Genomic DNA, 14,225 nt, shown 5'->3' with positions numbered 1-14,225 from the left:
ATGTATATAAAATTATGCAGAAAAAAATAATATGAATTTAATTTGATTAGAATAATAACAATTGAAAAATAAATAAAAATACTTATATTAATAAAACCAAATAATTTTTTTATTTGATTTATATTTTGTTGTTGTTGAGTAAATTGAATGTCAACTCTACTGTATATTTATAAATTAAATTTTAAATGGTTTGTTGTTTTCTATTAAAATAAATTATTTATTTTTATTACATATATATATAATAATAATAATTACAATTGATTTTTATAATTAAGTTTAAGAAATGCACATAAATATAGTGCAAATAAATGATATAAAAAATTTAAAAATTTATTATTATTAGAAACAAATAAATAATAATTTTTATTTAAGTATTAGATAATATCTAACTATTAAATACTTGAATCAAATCAAACAATAAACATTAAACATTAAACATTAAACATTAAACAAAAAATTATATAAAAAATCATTTTTGTTTAGATGTCGGCTCTATTGACTGGGGTTTTGATAAAACCATTGATTTGTCGGCTTTTGATGGACTCGTAGCCAACTTTTTGTCACTACCGGTGCCTAACATTGACGACTTTTTTGATGATTTGTTTGATGATCTGCTTATTGATACTTCTGAATCTATAGTATTATATTAGATACACAAATATACAGTAATTAACAACAGTTTATAAATAAAATTATTTATAAAATCAAATATACTGTACCTCTCCGTCCTTGTCTATAATAACTACAACACAAATAACAGACAAAACCAATAATTATGATAAACAGTACAAAACCGATGACAATCAATATAACAGTAAACAATAAATAACTTTTAGTCGGCGAACAATCAATCAATGTCTTCAAGTTATCCGATTTGCACTGAAAATTATATTTAACCAAAAAAACAAAATTAAAATAATAAATAAATAAATTTAGAAAATTGTATCTAATTTATTATATAACAAATTAACTAACAGCCAACTCATTGAATGGTATTCCCACATAACAGTATTTGATGGCAGTGTCGACATACATGAATACTAGAGATCCCTGTCCTCTCATATCAGTTTGATTAGGATAACTATCGTAATCATAATGACTATACTGTGCCATAATTGTCATCAGTTTAGTCAGTTTGTTCACTTGTTTCTCCCGTTCCCCAGTTATTATCGCCAATTCCTCCACATTAGCATCGGTTACATTCGACATCCTATTAATGTGTGTAATGTTATAGGTTTGGGTCATAGCTTTGTTATCCCAAAATGTTAGCAAATAATCAGTTTTTCTGTTCAATGGTATCGGTATCCATGCAAATATAGGTTGAAAGTTATTTGCAAAATTGATTTCTGAATCGATAGAATAGAGTGGATTAGTTAAATTCATGCCACCGTCCATCAGTCCCACCCAATCAATTGATTTCATATTTTTCTAGTTTTTTTTAAAAAAAACCAAATTATTATATATTTGAAAGTTTTGGGTCAAAGTTCAATACAATACATAATATGGCTTAAATGTATATTATAGACAGCCAGTAGAAAATTATTGTTTTTATGCAGTTATACACAAATAAAATGTTAGTTTTATTATTTAATTATTATTTAGTTACGGTTAGTTTGGAGTGGGTGTGATGTTAGGAAGTGGTTGGTTGGGGGGGGGGGTGGGATGGGTTTGGGGACAAATTTTAAGTGAAATTTTCTACTGATTGTCTATAATCTACATTTGTTCCGGTTTTATTTGGATGGGTGTGAGAGGTTAGGAAGTGGTTGGTTGGGTGGGTGGGTGGATGGGGATGGGTTTGGGGGCAAATAATTTTCTATATATGAATTACCCGCAAAGCACCTATTTGACTGAGTGATCTGTCAAATCCCTGAGACCAGGCCATAGAATAGTCATAGCCGGACAACCAGTTAGACTGACCGGTACTTTCGTCATCAATGGTAACTGTCTTATCCTTACCATCAATGAATGTCAACTTCCAGTAGGTGTTACCAATGAATAAGTATTTGCGATACTCTTTGGTTAGTTTATCGATATTATTGTTTATATAATAACGAAATGCGAAATCAATTTTGTTGTCGTTTTTCATGAATTCTTGACAAAATTTTTTCGACTCAATAATGACAACCGATATCATAGTCAACACCAATACCAACAGTGCTATCAATTTTTTTTATTAAACCAACAGTTTTATTGTATTAAACAGTTATTATAAACTTATCAAATGTTGTTATAATAAATACCGATTTGACAGCTAATGTCTTTCATATTGTCGATGAAATATATCGATGGTATATATAGTATATGTATAGATAAAAGCTACTGTTTTTTGTGGTTTGAAATATATATATAATAATATCTATTATGACTTAACAAATCAAAAATTAGTTGTTTTAGTAAAAACATTAAAAACGACAACAATTTAAATATATATATATATATATATTTAATTTACTGTAGAAATAATAATCGCGTGCCTATAATGACATTAATAAATCATAAAACATTTTTTTTTATTTATAAATATACAGTAATATTGACATTCAATTTACACAATAACAACAACAAAATACAAATCATATATATATTATTTTTTATTATTAATAAAAACATATTATTTAGATGTCATTGGATTAAGGATTATTCAAAAACAACAGTCGACCCATTAGTTTGCTTAGACATCGCCGATCGGGACGATTGTAGACCAGATACTGATGAGATATCAATGAATTTATTATGAATAGATTTAAAACAAAAATTAAACGATAATTAATTAAGATTATTATTTACGATAAAAACTATTATATATTATATTTTCTAAATGTTAATAATTATTTTGTATTATAATACATGACTGTCCACCTCCTCCTCCTCCTCCTCCTACTACTACATGTCCAACATATTTGTTAATTAATATAATTAGTCCGACAATAAAGAGTACCAAAACTACTATAACGACACTAAGTATTATCATAATCATTGTTATCGATGTACTGATAGGACAGTCGATCAGTGTCTTCATGTTTGATGGTTTGCACTGAAGAAAATCAAATTTAAAATAAAATCATACATTAATTGACAAATTAAATGTCAAATCAGTTATTTAGTCATATATATACAATGCAAATAACATACGGCCGTCTCATTGAATGGTTGTCCGCCACATAACAGTATTTGATGGCAGTGTCGATATACGTGAATACTATAGATCCCTAACCTCTCCAATAACCATGTTTAGGATAATTATCGTAATCATAATTACTATATTGTTCAATAATTGCCATCAATTTTTAGTTAGTTTGTTCACTTGTTTCTCCCGTTCCCCAGTTATTATCGCCAATTCCTGAACACTAGCATTAATTACATTTAACATATAATAATAGTTTTTAAAGATAACGGTTTTGGTCATAGCTTTGTTATCCCAAAATGTTAGCAAATAATCATCTTTCAATGGTATCGGTATCCATGCAAATATAGGTTGAAAGCTATTTGTAAAATTGATTGTCGATTGGGTAAAATAGTGTGAATTTAGTTGAATTCATGCTATCATCCGACAGTCCCATCCAATTCAATTGATTTCTTATTTTTCTATTTTTAAAAACCAAATTAATATATATGAAAGTTTTGGGTCAAAGTTCAATACAATACATAATATACATATATACATTATATATATTGGGCTTAAATCTATGTTTGTTTGTTTTTTTTAATTCAGTTATACATATATAAAATATATATTTGAAAGGTTTGGGTAAAAAGTTCGGCTTAAATCTATATTATAAACAGCCAGTAGAAAATTATTTGACTGATGTCGTCAAAACCCTCCTGAGACCAGGCCATTGAATATTTGTCGCCCGACAACCAGTATAGACTGACCGGCACTTTCGTCATCAATGATAACTGTCTTATCCTTGCCGTCAATGAATGTCAACTTCCAGTAGGTGTTACCGATGAAAAAGTATTTGCGATACTCTTTGGTTAGTTTATCGATATTATTGTTTATATAATAACGAAACGCGCAAATAATTTTCTACAGGCTCTCTATATTATAGATTTATTTGATTACATCAACAGTTTCATCGATGACCACAATGAATGCTATTTGTCTAATAGGTATTTATATATACTGTATATATAATAAATAAACAAATAATAACAATAATAATTAAATGAATTAATTAATTAAATTCACGTGATTTATATATAATATTATATTTTTTGAATTAATCTAATTTGAAATTGTAATTTACGTTAGTTTTATTTCGATAAAAAAACTATTACATGAAATTTGTGTCTAATATCTGTTCAAATAATTTCGTACATTAATTCATACATAAAAAAACGATTGATTTTGATTACACCAACAGTTTCATCGATGACCACAATGAATGCTATTTGTCTAATAGGTATTTATATATATCACATATCAGAGACAATCAATTGAATTAATAAATAAAATATTATACTTTTTTTAATTGATTTGATTTGACAGCACTGTTAGTGTCGATCATCGCACAGGTAGTCCTAGTCGTTGTCGTTAAGTCCAAAAATTTCTGTAAGGAATACCACAGAAACGGACAGAAAATTGATTTCGCTTATCGTATGAATGAATTGGACGGCAAATTCTTCTTCATCGGTAACACCTACTGGAAATTGAAATACATTGACGGCTCCGACGACACCAAAACAGTTACCATTAATAACGAAAGTGACGGCGAATCCAACTTTATAACCGGTGACAACTACTCTATGGTTTGGTGTAATTGGTTTAACAAAACAGACAAACCAACGATTGTCAGCGCAAACCACAATCACTGTCGTGTCGCCGGACTAAAGGTATTATATATAAAAAAAATATGAAAATAAAAGTCTAATCATTTAGTATTTATAATAATAATCACTCAATCAATTGATGAAAATCTAATATATATTTAATAGAAAAATCTGAAAACCATTGATTGGGCTTTTGTTAACTTTGATACCCTTAGACTTATTGAACAAACAGATTCAACAAACATTGATTTTGAGGCCAACTTTAAACCCCAGTTTGTTTGGCTACCGCAGCCGTTTCGATTCAGAGAACGGTTGTCAGCATTTTGGTCTAATAGCCAGACAATTGTCTATAATTTTTATGAACCAAACAATCCGGTAAAAGGGATACCGAGTATAGTAGGAGAAGATATCCAAAGATTGATTATTAACGGTACAAAAGAAAGAAAATTGAACATTGAATTGATGACAATTGTCGGCCAGTATAGCCTGTATGATAATAATGGTGTTAGTAATCCAAACAGTATCAATGGCCAGGGATCTATTGTATTTACCAATGAAAATCAGATCATCCGATACTGTTATGTGGGACAACCATTCAATGAGACGGCCGTATGTTGTTTGCATTATATATATATATATATACTGAAACTGATTTTGAAAATTTTGACATTTAATTTGCCAATCAATGTATAATTTTTTTTTTAATTATTTTCTTCAGTGCAAACCATCAAACATGAAGAAACTGATTGACTGCTCTTTGGACACAAAATCCAGTTCATCGAAGACAATGATTATGATAATACTTGTTGTCGTTATCGTAGTTTTGGTGGTCATTATTGTCGGACTAATTATATTTTATCGCAAATATGTTGGACAGGGAGGAGATGGAGAAGTAACGAGAGGTTAGATTTTTTGTTGTTGTCTTAAATCTATTATTATTTTATATACAAATAATGTTTGTAATAATTTTTATTTAATATCTTTATAATTGATTAGATGGATCATCAGTATCGGCAACATCTAATGTAAGCAACGGTAAGCTACGGTCTTCCCGATCGGCAAAGTCTAAGCCAACTAAAGGCACGAAAACGATCAGTCCATCGAAAACTGGTGGTTCAACTGATCCGACAAAATCTCCATCAAAAGCAAAGACATCTAAAGCCAAATGATTTTCTGTTTTTTATTTTATTAATTTTATTCCATATTTTGTTTGAGTTTTTAACTTTATTTTAGTAAAGAATTTATTTAGTTTTGTTATTTTTTTTTACTGCAAATAGATTATCATATATACTGTATATTCAAATTAAAATGTGTTATTATTAAAAAATAATTAATTGACTTTATTTAAAAAAAAATAATTATAGCTACTGAAAATTATTATCTATAAAAAAATCAGATCAAATAATATTTAAAAACTTTATTTCAAACATCAAAATCACTCATTGTATAAAATATAGAAATACTGTAATATAAAAATATATAATGTATTAAATAATATAGAATTTATTGTAATATATAAAAAGGCAGTCAATTTATCTTGCGCCGCATAATTTTTGAATAACTTTTAAACGGTTAGAGATAATTTAATTCTGTAAAATATATTTAAGAATATCATATCGACCACACTTAATATACACGCAATCATAAAACTAGGATGACCAGATATACAAAATATCGGGACCAACGAAAGACACTATGCTACAGGTCAAACTACAACTGACAAATTTATTATGACAATGATAATTTGTAGTCAAGAAATAATAGTTTAATATAAAAAAAGAATCATCAAAATCGGATTGGTAGTTTTATTTTTATGGCTTGTTAAGTTTATCATAAATCATATTATATAAAAGTCTAAAATAAAAATGACGTTATTTATGAATATTATATACTTATTAGATGAAAGTTTCAATTATATTACTATTTCTAAAAACAAAATTTTAAAATGTTGAAAAGTTTTCGAAATAATCGAATTACAATTAAAATCACACTATTGTATTTTGATATTATAATTTCTATAGAAATACAATTATTTTAAAAACTACTCAACATTTTAAAATTTTGTTTTTAGAAATAGTTATATAATTGAAACGTTCATCTAATAAGTATATAATATTCATAAATAACGTCATTTTTATTTTAGACTATTTTATATAATATGATTTATGATAAACTTAACAAGCCATAAAAATAAAACTACCAATCCGATTTTGATGATTCTTTTTTAAATTAAAATATTATTTCTTGACTACAAATTATCATTGTCATAATAAATTTGTCAGTTGTAGTTTGGCCTGTAGCATAGTGTCTTTCGTTGGTTCCGATATTTTGTATATCTGGTCATCCTAGTTTTATGAAAGTGTGGTCAATATGATATTCTTAAATGTATTTTACAGAATTAAATTATCTCTAACCGTTTAAAGTTATTCAAAAATTACGTGGCGCAAGATCAATTGACTGCCTCTTAAAACTAAATGTATTAAATACACACAAAAAAAAGTGTATTTAAATACAACTCAATTTATATTTTAAAAAATGTATTTAAATACAATAGGTATAAATACAAAAAAAATATAATAACTGTAAATTTTTTGTATCCAAATAAAAAAAACAAATACAATATTTTTGTATTAAAATACAATTTATTTAAAATACATTAATTACGTACACAAATATCTCAATTATGAGTTGTAATATTTGTTTAAATTTTATTATTTGTATTTCAATTGTATTACTATATAAATAAATATACAAAAATTTTGTATTAAATTAAAATAACATATAAACAATAAAATAGTATACTATTATAAAAATAATTGTAGTGGTGTTCAATAAAACTACATTTATTTAAACATTTTTCTCTAATTTTAATTAAATAAACATTTTAACAAATACTGTATATTTATATTTTCCCACACATCATACAAACAATTTTCAATATACACTTAAAATAAACTATTGTATACCAATAAAAACTAACTACAAATATACTGACAAACACACCGACACCAGGTGCACACTGATTCCCAGATATCCAGGGTCAGTGTTGACCTCAGGGTACACAGGGACAGTGGTCACTATAAATATACTGTACAATGCATATCATAAAATGGGTATATAAGCTCTGTATCACTCTATACTGTATGTGATTCTCTCTCATGAGTATTGATATTATACTCAAGTATTTTACACTAAATGTATTTTTTAATTTAAAATATTCAATAAAATTATTATTTTTAATTTACTAAAATCGACTGCAATTATTTAATAATAATATTTATAACTATTGTCGGATAGATCCAAACCCCCACTATCTGACATAATCAAATGTAAGTTTTTAAAATACATGTGATTTCAATGTAATATTATTACTTTAAATATCTATTAGATTCATTTTTAAAAATTAATTAATTAAAAATATATTTTGTTTTATATCTGATCAGAAAATAATTTGTATTAATTTTATTTGTTATTTTATTGATTATTTTATTTTTATTTGTATTTTGTGTTATTACAAATGAGTTACAATAATATTGTATTGCAATACATTTTTTTTGTATATTGGTTTTCATTTCATTAGATTTGAGTTACAGTATTATTGTATTGGACAAGTTTTTATCTGCTCTATCGTCATAAATTAAAGAGTTGGGGTAGAAAAAGAACCAAAAATGGCTCGACGATTATAGTTTGAAGAAACTTCATGGCGCGGCAACAAATTAAATTTGCCTGGCCAAAGTGACAATTACCACAAATAAATATCAGAACAAATGACCACAATGGATGTATCCCAGCGGCTTTTTTCAAATAAAATAATGCACTTGCTAACGAGTATGAGGTGTTGGACTGGCCATTCAATTCGCTGGGCATCATTCCTATATAGAACATATAGCAAATGATAAATGTTCTTAAAATTTGTTTGTGCGAACAAAATCCAAAAGAAATATGATAAGTAGGCCTCATAATTTTTTATTATAATCAGGCTTATTTTTATAAGTAAAATCATTGGCTTTTGTTGCCACCGATTGTCTTCTTGGTTTTGCTTCATTGCTATTATAAAAACAAAAACAAAATATTATAATCGGTTAATTAAAATCAAAGTAAATATCTGTTATTGACTGCGACGGTAATCAAAGCAACAGTTTCTCCGTTCGCATCAGACATTGATTGTTGAAACAATAATTGTTTGACTTTTTTAATTATAACGACAAATATTGTAGTTTAACTAACAAAGCGATCATATAGTTGGACAGTTATGTGATTACTATTTGCTGGTGTGTTGTCAGATAAGGTCACTATTATTGAATCTTCAGATTTGATGGTCGGATATTCACTTCAATTCCTTTGTTAGGTATCACTTCACACAAAACCCTCGTTGAAGATATCGTGTAAAATTTTCCAAAAACACCAAAATCTATGAATAGTTTTAGAAATTATTTTCCTTGAATTTAGAAATTAATTATCCATAACTTTGTTGTGTGAAACATTTTAGAAAATATTTTTCAATATAATAAAAAATATAAAAAAATTCAGTTTTTTTGAAAATGAAAAAAAATTATTGAAATTTATGGAGTTTCTTAAAAAAAATTCTTAAATAATTACAATAAATTACAGCATATTTTGTTTACAATCAAAATCAATTTAAAGTTAGATATTACACTAACAAATACACTATAATCTATAAAAAAATATCTTAAATTACAGTATGATATAACAAATTTTTTATTACATTATAATATATTACAGTATTTTTAATAATCAAAATCGATTTTGATTTACAATTATTAATAACATTAATTTAAATTACAGTATAAGATATAACAATATTTATATTATTACAATAATGTTGACGGCTGATTTTCGTATAAATATTTGACGCGTTCAATGTTGTCCTCTGTAAACACTGGTGACTCTTTTGTTGCGGTATACGTCAACTCGTCAAGAACACTACTAGTTCTCTCAAATTTATCGATAATACTCAAAATTAACATAAAGTGTTTTAATTAAAATTTGATAAATAATCCAAAAAAAATTTATTTTAAAATGACTAACTTTTCACAATTTTTCCAGTGATTATTAAATGTTTGCCATATTTATACTTAAATGCTTTGACGGTTGCCTCATAACTGCCAACTTAAATATATGGAAAATATTAACTCTTTGTTCAGTTGAATATGTGGTGCGTGCCGACGCCATTTTGAGACTCAGATCTTTTTAAAAACTAACAAACAAAAAGCCAACTACCCCTTACCCCATCTACCGTAAAAATTTTTTACATTAATTTAAAATATAGAAATAGCGCTAATTTTAATAAGATGATACATGATGAGCCAGGCTGTACATTACATTATATACAGTATTTTAAATAGCAATTAATATTAATTTAGATATACTATTATAAATTAACTCATCTAAACATTTATAAATTTTATAATATGAACACATTTTTCAAATACAATTACAAGATTTGTTTTACATATATAACGTAAACTAAAAATCGATTTTTAGTTGACATTATTTATGCGCGTCTAATGTTCTAAAATTTTGGAACATATTTTCCAGAAATTTTCCAAACACTTTCACACAAAGTTACAAACCTATTGGTGGAAAAAACATTCGCTAGAAGTTTGGAAAAAGTAATTTTCACCAAAATTCACAAACAGTTTTTGTGTATTGGATGTCATAATAATCATTCAAATCGATGAAAATCAAAAACAATAGTTACTTTTTAAAAAATATACTTTTACTGCCGTAAAACACGTGGTTTTAAGTATGTTATCAATGCATCAAAAATATTATTCTTATATTTATTTATTTTTTAAAAATATTTTTTATTGTTTGATATTAAACTTTTATACTAATTTTGAATTTTTAAACTATTATATGAGTTTTTATTTACTATAATTTGTACACTTATTAATTACTGATAATTACTGTRTATATATATATATATGCTATTAAAGTTATTTTTCTGTAAATGCTATCGAGTATTCTCAACTGGTTTTTCATAATTTTCCAAATAATTATTTTAAAAAATCTAGTATTTATTTAATTTAGATATTTAAAAATAAAATATTATTATTTTAATAAAATATAATTTTCTTAATTTTTTGTTAATATCTACATTAAGATTTTTTTATTATTTATATATATACTGTTTTTTAAAATTTATATTTAACTAAGTATTAAATTAATTAATTTTTTTATTATGATAAATTGAACTTGAATATTTAAAAAAAGTTAATTTAATTAAATAGTTATAATTATAATTATTTTATAATATGTAAAAAACATATATTTGATTGATTATAATAATTATTGTATAAGTAATTGATATTAATTAATAAATAAAAATAACTTAAATATTTAGATAGATAAATTTTTTTAATTGAGCTATTTTATTTTATTTAAATAATTTAATTTTTTAATTAGCAATTAATTTATAACTGTATAATATTTTTTTAATTAATTTATTTGTTGTTCAATAATATATAATTATCTATAAATTTTTCTGAATAACTGCCGGTATTTGCATAGCTTTTATATTTTCAACTAAATATTTTGTTAATCATCTGCTTATAAATCAAATATTTTTTTAGGCATTAATCAAATTATTGTAATATATTTTCATACTATTATATTAAGGGTTAATGGCTTTAATTGTATTATTTTTTATTATTATTATTAGTCTATTAAATCGATTAAATACAGAAAAAATAGGAAACATTATAATTATTTCAACTAATTTAGTAAAAAAATACACAACAAATACAAATACTTTATTTAAATTTTATATTGATTTTTTTCATTAGCCTTTTTTTATACTAATGTTTAATAATTATTATTATTTAAATAGTTTTAATTTAGTTTTAAAAAATTAGTCTATTTTTTCAATTACTTTCTCTCTCTCTCTCTCTTTCTCTCTGGAGATATGAAACCAATAAAATTGTGTTCAATAATTAAATTATTAATTATAGGATTGATTTTGTTTACTATTTGGACAATACTATTGCCGACAATAATCAGTAATAAGCAAAAAATTTTCTCGTATTTATCGTTTAGTGAATATACGGCTATCAATGTTAACATTGATTACCGAAAAAACAGTGATAACAACAACAACAACAACAACAAAGATAGAGAAAACAATTTTAAGGATAATAATAATAATAATAATAATTTTATTAATAAAATATTTATGACCAATAGTCGCGGCAATCGTGATTCAGCTCCCAATTGGTCAGAATATCCTGTTGTCGGCACCGATACGGTCAACAAAATTATTATCGTAACTGAGGCTCGTAGCGGATCAACATTTCTCGGTAGTATTTTATTTAGTTTGTTTTTTAATTACTCACCCATCACCCATTCAAACACATACACATACACATACACATACACATACACATACACATACACATACACATACACATACACATACACATACACATACACATACACATACACATACACATACACATACACATACACATACACATACACATACACATACACATACACATACACATACACATACACATACACATACACATACACATACACATACACATAAGTAAACATAACACTAAAACATTAAATTAACAATTTATAATTTATTTATTTTTTAGGCGATTTATTACAACAAAGTTGGCCAACATTTTACAACTTTGAACCGCTGATAACAATGCGGGTAAAAAACCCGCGAACCGACCAGTCGACTGTTACCGATGCGGTCAAACTGTTGACCAGTCTCCTGGACTGCCAGTTCACGGCTCTTGGCGACCATTATTTGCGTCCAGTTTTCTGGAAAGTTCCCTACTTTTCCTGGAATCTTGCAATGAAAGACAGTGTCCGAAGAGATCAACTCCAGTATTTCAATGCAACGCTCAACCAATATGTTTGTAACAGATGTCGGCACCGACTCATCAAAACCATTAGGTTTGGTGTCGAAGACTATCTACAACTGAAACAAAAGTCAAGTATTGAAAAAAACACTATCTTTTAATCAATCGGCTGATCTGTTTGTTGTTGTTGTTGGTGGTGTAGAAACACCCGTAAAGTTGGTATTCCTGGTACGCGACCCCCGAGGTGTCATGAGTTCCCGTTATCGTATGCAATGGTGTCTCAATTCACCCAATTGTACGGATGTTGATGTCCTCTGTCAGCGGATGCGATCAGATATTAGTGCATTGATTCAGATGAAAAAGTGGTCAAAAGGTATGGTAATGTCTGAATGAATGAAAGAAAGAAAGAAAGAAAGAAAGAGACAGAAAGAGAGAGAGAGAGAGAGAGAGAGAGAGAGATAGTAGATATAGTTTGATAATATCATTACAAACCCATTGATATACATGTCTATCACCACTACTACTACTACTACAACTATCCCATTGTTAGACAATGTAACGGTAGTCCGTTATGAGGACTTATCACTGAAGCCGTTTGAAACCACTAGATATTTATACGAAAATCTTGGCCTCCAGTTTACGCCGGCTGTCGAACAATGGCTGGCCGAACATACCATTACCGACGACATACTGGCCAATCCGCACTCGACTATACGTAACTCCCGATTGGCACCGCTATCATGGATACCGAGGATGTCGGTCAACGATGTACTTGAAGTACAAGAGTTTTGCTACGATGTTATGCAACACTTTGGCTATAAGATTGTCGACAATCTTGACTACGACTATAACGATACTAAAGTGTTAGATAACTATACGTTGGATCAGATACTTGATCTTAACTATTCGTTAAAGGATTTGTTATAAACAAAAAAAATTAGTATAAAAATAGTAGAAAATGTGATAATTTTGATAAATAATTAATTTTTTTTTCTGTATTAACATTAAATGTTATATATTTTATATAAGCAACTATTGTTTGTTTGTTTAAAGTGTTTTAAAATAACAATTATTAGAAATTTTATGTAAATGTCTGAAAGAGAGAGAGAGAGAGAGAGAGAGTTTTAATAAATAAATTTATAAATGATTTTTATTAGGATTACAATTAAATTCTATAATTTTTAAACAATTATTGTTTGTTTGAATATTGTGATAGTGTTTTTTTAAATAAAATTTATTAGTAATTTTATGAAAATATTTTTTTATTATAATTTGCAAAAATTTCGAAAAATATATAAGTGGAAAATATTTATATCAAAGTATTATATTTAATTATTTTTATAAAAAATAAAAAATATTATTAATATTATTTTTCTAATTGATAAACTATTAATTTATGTATTAGTCATTTCCTCCCAACCCCTTTTCAAAACTTATAGCATTGAAAAAGTGATTAAAAAAGTGCAAATTTTTAAAAAGTTTATATAAATTTATATATATATATATTTTGCTAAATTTTTTATATTAAGATATTTTTTTAAAGAAATTGTTAACTCATATACTACTGTATATGTAATGATATTATGTGTATGTGTATGTGTATGTGTATGTGTA

The 14,225-nt window shown here is 26.2% G+C and overlaps 3 protein-coding genes across 3 annotated transcripts; 2 read left to right on the top strand and 1 right to left on the bottom strand.

Moving 5' to 3' along the window:
- Positions 1 to 469: 469 nt before the first annotated feature.
- On the bottom strand, positions 470 to 2,275 carry LOC128962803 (uncharacterized). Its single transcript, XM_054309204.1, has 5 exons — positions 2,241 to 2,275; positions 1,829 to 2,157; positions 976 to 1,428; positions 720 to 879; positions 470 to 633 (listed from the first exon to the last, which is right to left on the bottom strand). The coding sequence occupies exons 1-5, from the start codon at positions 2,263 to 2,265 to the stop codon at positions 470 to 472; spliced, it is 1,131 nt and encodes a 376-aa protein (XP_054165179.1). The 5' UTR covers positions 2,266 to 2,275.
- A 2,018-nt stretch (positions 2,276 to 4,293) lies between these two features.
- LOC128962802 (uncharacterized) lies at positions 4,294 to 5,939 on the top strand. Its single transcript, XM_054309202.1, has 5 exons — positions 4,294 to 4,403; positions 4,490 to 4,833; positions 4,936 to 5,379; positions 5,489 to 5,672; positions 5,767 to 5,939. The coding sequence occupies exons 1-5, from the start codon at positions 4,373 to 4,375 to the stop codon at positions 5,937 to 5,939; spliced, it is 1,176 nt and encodes a 391-aa protein (XP_054165177.1). The 5' UTR covers positions 4,294 to 4,372.
- A 6,026-nt stretch (positions 5,940 to 11,965) lies between these two features.
- Positions 11,966 to 13,538, top strand: LOC128962801 (carbohydrate sulfotransferase 1-like). The gene is made up of 4 exons (XM_054309201.1): positions 11,966 to 12,089; positions 12,396 to 12,746; positions 12,814 to 12,984; positions 13,162 to 13,538. Exons 1-4 carry the CDS (start codon positions 11,966 to 11,968, stop codon positions 13,536 to 13,538), a joined length of 1,023 nt encoding a protein of 340 aa, XP_054165176.1.
- Positions 13,539 to 14,225: the final 687 nt, after the last annotated feature.

The sequence above is a fragment of the Oppia nitens genome, unplaced genomic scaffold (genome assembly GCF_028296485.1).
Source record: "Oppia nitens isolate AA-2021 unplaced genomic scaffold, nextdenovo-longstitch-racon4-pilon3 scaffold6_pilon_pilon_pilon, whole genome shotgun sequence".
NCBI lineage: Eukaryota > Metazoa > Arthropoda > Arachnida > Sarcoptiformes > Oppiidae > Oppia > Oppia nitens.
The sequence above is the reverse complement of the archived record's forward strand: the minus strand, read 5'-3'. Positions and strand labels throughout refer to the sequence as shown.

Coding starts and splice junctions, on each gene's coding strand:
- LOC128962803 (XM_054309204.1), bottom strand. CDS start 2,265: ATGAAAGACATTAGCTGTCAAATCG. Junction 1,429..1,828: donor GTCAAATAGGTGCTTTGCGG/GTAATTCATATA, acceptor AAAAAAAACTAG/AAAAATATGAAATCAATTGA. Junction 634..719: donor TTATAGACAAGGACGGAGAG/GTACAGTATATT, acceptor ATAATACTATAG/ATTCAGAAGTATCAATAAGC.
- LOC128962802 (XM_054309202.1), top strand. CDS start 4,373: ATGACCACAATGAATGCTATTTGTCTAATAG. Junction 4,834..4,935: donor GTCGTGTCGCCGGACTAAAG/GTATTATATATA, acceptor TATATTTAATAG/AAAAATCTGAAAACCATTGA. Junction 5,673..5,766: donor AGATGGAGAAGTAACGAGAG/GTTAGATTTTTT, acceptor ATAATTGATTAG/ATGGATCATCAGTATCGGCA.
- LOC128962801 (XM_054309201.1), top strand. CDS start 11,966: ATGACCAATAGTCGCGGCAATCGTGATTCAGCTCCCAATTGGTCAGAA. Junction 12,747..12,813: donor ACAACTGAAACAAAAGTCAA/GTATTGAAAAAA, acceptor TTGGTGGTGTAG/AAACACCCGTAAAGTTGGTA. Junction 12,985..13,161: donor GATGAAAAAGTGGTCAAAAG/GTATGGTAATGT, acceptor TCCCATTGTTAG/ACAATGTAACGGTAGTCCGT.